The 11,181-nt window shown below is 41.8% G+C and overlaps 1 protein-coding gene across 1 annotated transcript in view; it reads left to right on the top strand.

The window, feature by feature from the left end:
- Positions 1 to 6: 6 nt before the first annotated feature.
- GHITM (growth hormone inducible transmembrane protein) overlaps positions 7 to 11,181 on the top strand; it is a gene marked incomplete at its 5' end in the record, with an annotated part of 18,860 nt that continues 7,685 nt past the window's right edge. Inside the window, 5 exons of the mRNA XM_015558671.1 lie at positions 7 to 24; positions 817 to 916; positions 2,472 to 2,583; positions 3,472 to 3,613; positions 6,503 to 6,611. Of these exons, the coding sequence (XP_015414157.1) occupies positions 7 to 24; positions 817 to 916; positions 2,472 to 2,583; positions 3,472 to 3,613; positions 6,503 to 6,611 (481 nt within the window). The remainder of the gene's footprint in view (positions 25 to 816; positions 917 to 2,471; positions 2,584 to 3,471; positions 3,614 to 6,502; positions 6,612 to 11,181) is intronic.

The following is an 11,181-nucleotide window of genomic DNA, read 5'->3' as shown; positions in this document are numbered from 1 at the left end:
CCGTGGCCCTCCGTCCCCGGCCGGGTAAGCACCGCCCCGCCCCGCCGCCAGGCATTTCCCGGAGCAGTTGCCTGAGGAAGCCCCGGATTCGCGCTTCCTCCCGTTAGTGCTGTGTCTTTCTGTTCCAAATTCATCTCGTGTGAAAGAGAAAGGAACCGGGACGCCTCCGTTTTTGCAGCTCTCGGTTTCTCATGGAAATCACCAGGGGGGATGGGAGCGATGGGGGAGCCTAGCGTGAGGGACGAGCACCGCTGCCAGGCACGGGCCGAACTGTCATTCCAGCTTTTGTTTAGGAAATAGCTGTCCGGTAAGAGAGAAAGCGATTTCCTTAGGTGATAGATTCCTCCTGGCATTCAGAGAAGTATACATTTTGAGACGTGAGGTAGATAAGGACATACAGAACCTAGAAGAGATTTACCTTTTCAGTGGACCGTTTCACTGTTGAAAAGGAGCTATAATGGAGGTAGTAGTTGTTCCTCCTTTTGGCTTTATGTTAAGGAAAGAAATTTTCCTGAGCCCATTTTCCAGATTAAAAAAAATGTAGCTAATAAAGTCTGTAGTTTATGGAATATAAATTCTGAAACTTAAACTAAGAAGTTCAGTTATAAAGGATTAGCAAGTCACTTTGAAGATAGAGCACAAATACAATAGGGTCTCCATTTAACATTTAAATTGGCTACCGTACTTTAATAGTGAAAGTACATGCATATAAAGCACCAACTTTATATGGAGGTTTCTAGTGTAACAAGATCCTGTCTTATCGTTTACTTTGTGTTTTGTTGTGGGTGGTGTATGTCTTGTTTTCATGTGTATCAGGAATATGCCACCAAAACAAGAATTGGTATCCGGCGTGGGAAAACCGGACAAGAACTCAAGGAAGCAGCATTGGAACCGTCAATGGAAAAAATATTTAAAAGTAGGTGCCTGACCAGATCTTCATAAAAGCCTAGTGTTGAGGAAGGGTCCTATTAACTGGCTGCCCTAGAGGCCTCTCGGAAGCAGGACCTTCGGTTTGCAGTTTGCAATTCAGCTTTGCAAGTTGAGAAACTAGATTGTTAATCTACCCAAAGCCAGCCCAGGCTCCTTAACCTTGCAAAATGTCCATCTATTATGTGGGAGACAGCCCTCATTGGTATCCCTTGGGGCATTTCTGGTCAGTAAATTGGCCCTAAAAACCAAATTATATGAATCCTATAGCCATGGAATAGTAACGTTTGTGAACAAATTGAGACTAAAGGGAGTAATCTGGTCTTTATGAATACCTTTAACCAGTTAGAGTTAATAAGTTGTTTCTTTCTCAGTATTAAAAGCAAAAGCAGCCTCTCCCTTAATTCAGCGGCATAAACATGGGTTACGTTTTTCTTTGATTCTTTTTTTCTTGACTCCATATAAAGCACCATTTTTGCTAAGGTCACTGTAGACACAATGCGATCTAACGCAACATTTCTTTCTCATGTTTAAAATTATTTTATTGCTTGATGGATTTTAGAGAGAGAGGAAGGGGGAGAGAGAGAGGAAAAAACATCTATTCTACTTTATATACATTCATTGATTGATTCTTGTATGTGCCCTGAACAAGGGTGGAACCCGAAACCTTGGAGTATCAGGATGACACTCTAACCAACTGAGCTACCCAGCCAGGGCTCTTTCTCATCTTTGCTTTCTAAATGTCATGAGAACACACCCCAAATTCTTATGAGTAAAATAACGTATCACAGAAGTCTCCCCACATCTACAGATACACTGCCTCTAATTTTGTTGGAGATGAAAGGTTAACCAAGTCTGATCCTTTTTGTACTAATTATTACACCTTTGTTTCAGCAGTGTTCTTACTAGTCCCCTAATTCTAAGGCCATTTCTATATATACTAACTGGAGGCCCGGTGCACAAAAATTTGTGCACTCGGGAGGGTCCCTCAGCCCAGCCTGTGCCCTCTTGCAGTCTGTGACCCCTCAGGGAATGACCACCTGCTGGCTTAGGCCCACTCCCCAGGGGGATTGGGCCTAAGCTGGCAGTCAGACATCCCTCTGGCAGCCCCAGAGTCCTCAAGGGATGTCCAGTTGCCAATGGGGAGCAGGCCTAGCTGCAGTTGGACATCCTTAGTGCTGCTGAGGAGGCGGGAGAGGCTCCCACCACCACAGCTGTACTGGCAGCCATCAGCCTGGCTTGTGGCTGAGCAGAGCTCCCCCTGTGGGAGCACACTGACCACCAGGGGGCAGCTCCTGCATTGAGCGTCTGCCCCCTGGTGATCAGTGTGTGTCATAGTGACCAGTCATTCCCAGCCCTTCTGCTCTTAGGGTCAATTTGCATATTACCCTTTTATTATATAGGATTATAGCTATTACAAAGAAGTGTGGTGTATAGTTTGATTTCCCTCATTTACTGTAAGTATGGGGAAGGGCTTACTGCCAGCATTTTAATTTAGTTAAAACACGACAGTGTTAACCTGCATTTCCTCCTGTGTTCTGCAGTTGATCAGATGGGAAGATGGTTTATTGCTGGAGGGGCTGCTGTTGGCCTTGGTGCATTGTGCTACTATGGCTTGGGAATGTCTAATGAGATTGGAGCAATTGAAAAGGCTGTGTAAGTAAATTGTTCCCAAACAGTTCTAGCCTTAAAGCCTCCAATTTTCTTCTCTTACTTACCTTTGGCCACTTTGGGAATGTTTTATGTCTAGTCTTCTTGTGTAGGAGAAAAATGAATACAGATAGAATCTCTTGTTTCCATGACCTATATTTATTCAAACCTAAGTAAACTTCTTTTTCCAAGGTTATATGTATTCAGGTAAGGAGAAAATGTGTCACTTTGTATATAAGCCAAATGCTATGTCTTTTATTATGGTCGTGCTTATTTTTTAAAGAAGATTTATTAAGGTATAATTTATATAAGTTCACCCATTATGAGCATACAATTCAGTGATTCTTGAATGTATAGAGATTCAACTATCACCACAGCTGTTTTAGAACATTCCCATCACCTCAAAAAGATCCCTTATGCTTAATTGAAACCCTTCATCCCAGTCCCAGGAAACCATTAATCTTCTTTTTGCCTTTGTAGATTTACCCTTTTTGGACATGTAGTCAGAATAAAATCACGCTGTGTGTGGTCCTTTGGGCCTGGAATCTTTCACTTAGCACAATGTTTTTGAAGTTCAGCATTTTGTAGAATGCATATCTCATTCTTTTTTGTGTGTTTTATTTTATTTTAATTTTTTCAAACTTTTCCATCACCATTTATCCCCTCTGTGCCCTCTTCCACCTCCACCCATTCTCCGCCCCCCCTTATATGTCTTTTATCATTTACGTTTTATGGTAACTTCAATGTATGCATCATTTTCGTTCCAAATGAGGTGAATAAGATTTAGAGCAGTAACATATTTCCCAAGACCTCCCAGCTAATCTTATTCAACCAAAATTCACATTCAGAATCTTATAAATTAACTTTTTTTTTTTTTTTTTTTTTTTTTTACAGAATTTGGCCTCAGTATGTGAAGGATAGAATTCATTCTACCTACATGTACTTAGCAGGAAGCATTGGTTTAACAGCCTTGTCAGCCATGGCAGTGAGCAGAACTCCTGTTCTCATGAACTTCATGATGAGAGGCTCTTGGGTGGTAAGTCAGCTTGTTTTTGTTTACCTTTTCTACTCCGTATCAAAAGATTAGACAAAAAATATTGGGACGGGTGTTAAAGGGAAAGAATACCTTACTAAATTGAACAGGTTTTTGTTCAAATAATATATGAAATTAGTAGTACAGCTGAGATAGAGTAAGAAGTACACAGTGAAGTACTTCAGCTATTCTTTGTTAAATATGTATTTTATAGTGGCAAAGGGGTTGGAAACCAAACTTACAGGAATGTCCTATCTAGCAGCAGATACCAAACTGCCTGTATTTTGCATATCTTACAGCAATTTACTAAAATTAAGGGGGATTCCAAACCATCTTAGAGGTCAGTGGGAAATGCATATCACAAAAACCCTAACATTCTATATTATTAAAAGTAGAAAGTGCCACAACTATTGTGAGTTTTCTTGACCCTGTATAAGGAATATTGAGTGAGTGTTTCTTGTGCATTTGTTATTTTACTAGATACCAAAAACTGGTTTCAAGTGTGGTAACTATTTTTCTACTCTCTGGTTGAAGAAATAAACTAGAGTAAGTGGTAAAGAATATACAATAAGAAGTAGAAAGTTTAAAGTCAATGGAAAGATTATTTTTGTCTTGGACTACTAGGGAAGTTCCATGAAGGACAATTTTATCTCATCAGGACCATTGAAGCCTGGCATTTCTTATTTTAGGAGAGTACAAGGGTAGTCCAAGTTTGCAAAACAGCTTGAGCAAAGAAAGCAGTCATTAAAAATGACTTAACAGTTCATTAGCATATTTGAGGGTTGGTGTGTGAAGAAGACAGAAAGGGGCTGTGTGATTGGCAAGCTGAGAGGAGTGCCTAAGCAGTGGGAGGCCATTGCAGATAACTGGAACAGCAAAAGGCTGATGAGCATGGAGAACTAATGTGGAAGAGCCGGTGTACTAGCTCCGCCTTTGCAAGATCTGATGATAAGAGTGTGAACTAGAACAATGAGTGTGAGGCTGGACGGGAAGGGAAGATGGGAAAGTCTATGTAATACTTAGAGATGTCCCATGGCAAACCAGTTCTCCCCAGGTAGCCCAAATCCATCTAACCTCCAAATCTGTAGTATTTCCACATTATACATTCCAAAAGGAGAAACACTTACAGTAGTATAGCCATGTGGACAGTCAGTATTCTTAGGCCATTGCTTCTCAGATGGGTGTCATGAATTGCCTAGCCCCGTGGTCGGCAAACTGCAGCTTGCGAGCCACATGCAGCTCTTTGGCCCCTTGAGTGTGGCTCTTCCTAAGCCTTAGGAGTACCCTATTTAAGTTAATAACAGTGTACCTACCTATGTAGTTAAAGTTTAAAAAATTTGGCTCTCAAAAGAAATTTCAATCGTTGTACTGTTGATATTTGGCTCTGTTGACTAATGAGTTTGCCGACCACTGGCCTAGCCTACAGGTTCTAGAAGACAGAAAATAAGCATGTGCATTCTCACCAGGAATGTTAGTTTAATCAGTAGTACGTAATTTACAATAGTGCCTTTTGTAATTAAGCAAGCATGGCTATATGAGGGAGATCAAGATATGCAAAGGAGTTTAGCCCCTAAAATAAGACGTTAAAGAAGGTTTGTGCATGGGCCATAGTCTCAACTCCCTGTGGGCATTAGATCACTCTCATGTGCTTTTGCTCTCGTACTTAAGTAAAAGTTTAGAAAGCCAGACAGATGCTACAGTGGTGAAGATGTAGTCTTGGGGGGGGGGGGGGGGTGCCATGTCTGTAGACACTGATCACTGTACTAAGTGTCTTTGGAACAGAGGAGAGTCATCTGACAGCTCTTGGCAGCAAGGGGACCCACCATAAACCTTCCCAGACAAAGGGAAGTCCTTGAGTAAGTCAGACAGGAAAGAGTTCTTGGGCACAATGAACAGAATTGCAGAGGCATGAGCCGGAGGCATGTCTATAGCCCTACTAGTTCCCTGCAGCTGGAGTGGAGACTGGAAAGCTGAAAGGCAAAAAGTGGAACTGGATCATGAAGGACCTTAAAAGAAAAAATGTGTAAATTGTGATAAATAACCTGAAAAAGCTTTGCACAGAGATGTATGAAGTAGTTTTTAGTAATTGTGCATTGGAAAATGGTAGACTAGAACTCAGCATGCTTTTCTGTTTAATGTGAATGAAAGCAGCAGGTGCCTGCGTGTCAGACAGACAGTGCAGACGATGAGGCAGGTCTGGAGCATCGCACGGATTCTTAGCATCTGGAGAAAAGCCTTCCCAACCAGAAGCATTCGCGTTCAGTTATGATGTTTTTTTAGTAATTGGCCAAATACCTGCTACCTGATTCTATCCAAACGCTACAAGGTTACAATTTTTCCTTTAAATTTCCTGGATATTATCATCTTTCTTCCATTACCTATATTTCTTTCTTGATCTTTACAAGTCATAACAACGGAAATCTAAGGCAAAAAAAAGGAAGGACCAAGTCAGCCAGAAAGTTTGAAGGAGAGAAGCAGTCTTATTTCTCATCTTTTCCATGTGCTTTTATTTTTTCAGGTTTCTTTTAGCAAGTGTGCTGTATATATTTTAATTGGCATATCATGACTAATATTTTTAAATGCTATTAGTGCTATACTAAAATATAATTTAAAATAATTCTGGGGCTTTTAAAGAGATTTTGTGAAACCTTTGTCTAAAAATAATAAAGTTTTTTTAAAGATGACGTTATTAGTCAAAGCTTAACTCATTCACTGAAAGCCGTCTGCAAGTCTAAGGGCACTGGCCCTCTTGTCACGTGGCCAAACGGAAATAAAGGCCTTTAATATGTTGGGAAAACATGGTTTCTTGGAAACACTAACTGAAAATTAGAACTTGTGGGTTTCTACTTTGTTATTGTATAAGGATTTTTCTTAGTAATATGTGTCTTTCAGACAATTGGTGCAACCTTTGCAGCCATGATTGGAGCTGGAATGCTGGTACAATCAATACCTTATGACCGGAGCCCAGGCCCAAAGCATCTTGCTTGGTTACTGCATTCTGGTATGTTCTAGTTTTCAGTTGTTATTAAATAAATCTTGAATACTACCTTTGAGGTGGCTTTTCACAATCATAAATGCTTTGTACATAATTTAGTTAAGCTTCATGTTTAGAAAACACTTGTGATTTTCTACTTACTACTGTTTATATACCAAGACCAGGGACATCCCCAGTATTACACTTGCCTCCTGTATAGTCTAGTACATGCAGAGATTTTCTTTTCTGTGTTTCATCTAATACCAGGAGGATTTCAGACCTGATACCCATCATTTGAGAATTGTTTATATTGTGTATCTTCAAAAAAGTTAAAATGGTGAAAAGAAGAAGAAGAGGTTTTTGCAGTGCAGTATTTTAAGAAAGCAGTCAAAAAACTGTTTGGAAATACACATTTGTGACTGATGCGTTTAGGATAGTTCTTGGCACAAGGTAACATTGGGCAGCAAAGGCTGTCAGCCATGCTGTTGCAGGGCAGTTTTCATATCCTTGTAGGTAGATGTAGTGAATTTTTTCTTAATTGTTGCAAGACAAATATTTGAAAGTTCAGACATAGTTTTCTACCTCAAGTTTCCTGGAATAGTTTATTCCTAGGTTGAATAAAGAGCCAACCAGACCGAGAAACAAAAATGCTTAGGTGCATGTTCTCTACCACAAAACAAGACATTGTATAAGTATTTCCCTGAAATTTCCAGGGAAACAGACTCTGAAATGTTCTAGCATGGTTAGTAAATGGAAATCAGGTTTTTGGCACTCAATAACAACTTTGGGGTGAAATATGTCATTTATATGATTCTTATGCTATCTTTATTTTGCTAACTGAGACAGCATGATTTCACAACCTTGTTTTCAAGTCTCTTGGGTGTTAGATTATTCAATCATAGATGTTCTCCCTGGAGCTTTGCAGGAAAAATCACTGGTTGGGTGGGAGATGGTCCCTTTTCTTCTATTACCAATGACCTGCTTTTAAGAAAAAAATTATTTAGAATACTAGAATGTACATTTGTTAATAATACTTTCATTGAATCACCAAAATTCTCGTCCTCTGAATTTTAACATTTACATTTATGTTTCTAAATCTCTTGGCTACTGAGTAGTTTTGCACCTGTTTCCCATTTTAGACAATGAGTTCCTTGAGAAAACAGGGTTAGTGTCTTTTTATCTCAGATAAATAGGCAAGGGGCAGCCAATCAGTGATTCTCATCATTGATTTCTCCCTCTTCCCCTCTAACTCTCTCCCCCTCTCCCCTCTGTCCTTAGTCCAGTGGTTCTCAACCTTGGCTGCACATTAGAATCAGCTGGGAAACTTTTTAAAATCCTGGTTTCTGGGCCTCATCCTCCGGAAATCCTGTTTCTTTGTTATGGGGGGGGGCCACCACATTAGTAACAAAGACACAGAATTTCCGGCGGATGAGGCCCAGAAATCGGGTTTTTAAAAAGATTCCCAGCTGATTCTAATGTGCATCCAAGGTTGAGAACCACTGCCTTAGTCTCTTAGTCACTTGTTGAATTGAATTAAGCATTTCTACCTGCTTTGCTTACAAAACCCCTTTTAATCTGATGTCATTGTAGCATATAAATTACTTGAGTCGGTATTTTTTTAAAAAATATGTTTTATTGATTTTTTGCAGAGAGGAAGGGAGAGGGATAGAGAGTTAGAAACATCGATGAGAGAGAAACATCGATCAGCTGCCTCCTGCACACCTCCTACTAGGGATGTGCCCGCAACCAAGGTACATGCCCTTGACCGGAATTGAACCTGGGACCTTGCAGTCCGAAGGCCGACACTCTATCCACTGAGCCAAACCGGTTAGGCTTGAGTCGGTATTTTATGTGTGTTGTGGGGGTGGGGTCCTTAAGACCACTAATTCATTCAGCAATTGATAGTACTCAGAGGTGAGGTTTATTACAATGAAAGGATGCACAACCAGATCAGCAAGGGGGAAAGATACAGGCAGAGTCTGGAGTTGGAGAAATACACGATCTTTCGATGCTCTCCTTGCTGGGGGAGCACACCAAGAATGGGAAAAGAGGAGGAACATGTAGTTTTTCTGCCCAGGGAAGCCAGTAGAGACTCAGTGTCCAAGGTTTTTATTTTTAGTTTATTTATTTATTTATTTGTAAATATATTTTTATTAATTTCAGAGAAGAAGGGAGAGGGAGAGATAGAAATATCAATGATGAGAGAGAATCACTGATTGGCTGTCTCCTGCATGCCCACACTGGCAATTAAGCCTGGAACCCAAACCTGTGCCCTGACCAGGAATCAAACTGTGACCTCCTGGTTCATAGGTCGATACTTAACCACTAAGCCAGGCAGGCCAGGCCCAAGGTTTTTATTGAAAGCTGATCATGTAGGCACCCTCCTTGCAACTATCAAAAACCAGACTCCCTGCCCTGGCTGGTGTGCTCAGTGGTTGGAGTGTCAGCCTGCACACCAAGAGTCACGGTTTTGATTCCCAATCAAGGGCATGTACCTGGGTTCAGGTTCGATCCCTAGTCCCAGTTGGGGCACATGTGGGAGGCAACCAATCAATGTGTCTCTCTCACATTGATGTTTCTCTCTCTTTCTCCCTTTCTTCCCTCTGCCCTCTTTCCTCCCCTCCTTTCCACTCTCTTAAAAAAAAAATCAATATAAAAATATCTTCAGGTGAGGATAACCACAAAAAATGAATAAAAAAACCAAACCAGACTCCCTGAAGGAAAGCAGGTCTTCAGCATAACTCAGGTGTTTGCACCAGTAGCCTAACCCTGTCAGTTAGAGAACTGTCCAAGTGCCAGGTTCTCAGATGAGAGGCAGGACTAACCTGGCAAGCAGGCCTTTGTAAAGACAGCCCTGGGCCTGCTATGTTAACCCAGGGCTGCACAGTATGAAGGCCAATTTTTTTTTTTAATTGTTGTGGCTCAAAATTTGTTTTATTCTTCATAAACGTCTTAGGAAGCTGGGTAGATATTAGCATATTCATATTTCATAATTGAGGAAACCGGCTGGGTGAGACACACACCAGGAAGCACCAAAGTCAAGACTGGCACCCCAACCTTGTTTTTTCAAGTCCTGCATTGCCCATTGATTACTCACTGGCGTGATTGAGATGGGACCCAGAGGGGGTTTGGATGATTCAAGGACAACTGCTCACAGCATCAAAAGGACATCAAAGCTGACATTTTTTATCCAGATGTTTAGTACAGTTGTGGTCTCAATCAGGACCAAGTGATACTTCACAGAAATTATTGAAATGCTCATTGAAAAACTATTCTAATTGTGTTATTGCCCCAACTTTTTTGAGATGTAATTGACATACAATTACATCTTATCTAATAAAGAGGGAATATGCTAATTGACCCTCATGCCATCGCAAAGATGGCATCGCCCACAGCCAGTAAGGAGAGAATATGCTAATTGCTGCCCTGCCCTCAAAGATGGCAGCACCCACAGCCAATAAGGTGGGAATATGCTAATTGACTGCCCCGCCCTCAAAGATGGTGCCCACAGCTACAAGATGGCAGTGCCCAGTCCCCTCAGCCCTGCCAGGGCCGCAGGCGCGTGGCAAAGCCTGCCCGGCCACTCTGCGCACCTGCCTCCAGAGCCCCCCAGCCACCCAGGGCAGCCCGAGGCACAGACAAGCCTTGGATGGTGGCTGCTCAGCCTCCCGAGTCTCAGGTAACCAGGACCGGCTGAGGCTTGCACTGCCGGCAGTGGCAGCAGCAGAGGTGTGATGGGGCATCACCTTCCCCTGATCACCAGGTCACCTCCCACCCCTGAGGGCTCTTGAACTGTGAGAGGGGGCAGGGCCAGCTGAGGGACCCCTCCTCCAGTGTATGAATTTTCATGCACCAGGCCTCTAGTATTGTGTAAGTTTAAGGTGTGCAACATGTTGATTTGATACATGTATGTGTTGCAGAATTATTACCACCATGGCATTAAATAACACATCCATACCATATTTGCCATTTCTTTTTTCCTAGTGGGAATATTTAAGATTTACTTTCTTGGCAACATTCAAGTGTATGATGCAGTATTATTAGCTATCATCTCTGTCAAAAATTCATAAGTAACAAGTAAAATCAGTGAATTACTGAAATAATAATTAGTAAAAGTTAATAGTACACACACCAAAATGACAGCCTGCAAACTGGGAGCACTTAACCAGAAATATCGAATGAGGCTTGGGTATCTCTACACTAATAAAAGAGAAACATGGTAATTGGCGTACGACCGCTACGCTTTTCATTGGCTAATCAGCGAGATATGCAAATTAACTGTCAGCCAAGATGGTGGCCGGCAGCCAGGCAGCTTGAAACTAACATGAGGCTTGCTTGCCTCAGTGTTGGAGGAAACGTTCCCCGCCTGGGGCTGCAGGCCTCTGAGCCTGTAGTTTAAGAAACTGTAACAAATACCACCGGACCTCAGCCAGCAGGATTGCAACATTGTAAGCAAAGGCCAGAAACCTACTTTCAGCCCCGGAGGCTTAAGAGCTGGAGCCAAGCCTCAAAGCTAAAGCTGGCCCAGAATAAAAAGAAAAAAAGGAGCGGTTGGGAGCTTCAGTCACCCCCAGCCTGAAAACAGCCCTCAGCCCCT

The sequence above is a fragment of the Myotis davidii genome, unplaced genomic scaffold (assembly GCF_000327345.1).
Source record: "Myotis davidii unplaced genomic scaffold, ASM32734v1 scaffold2414, whole genome shotgun sequence".
Lineage (NCBI taxonomy): Eukaryota > Metazoa > Chordata > Mammalia > Chiroptera > Vespertilionidae > Myotis > Myotis davidii.
The sequence above is the reverse complement of the archived record's forward strand: the minus strand, read 5'-3'. Positions and strand labels throughout refer to the sequence as shown.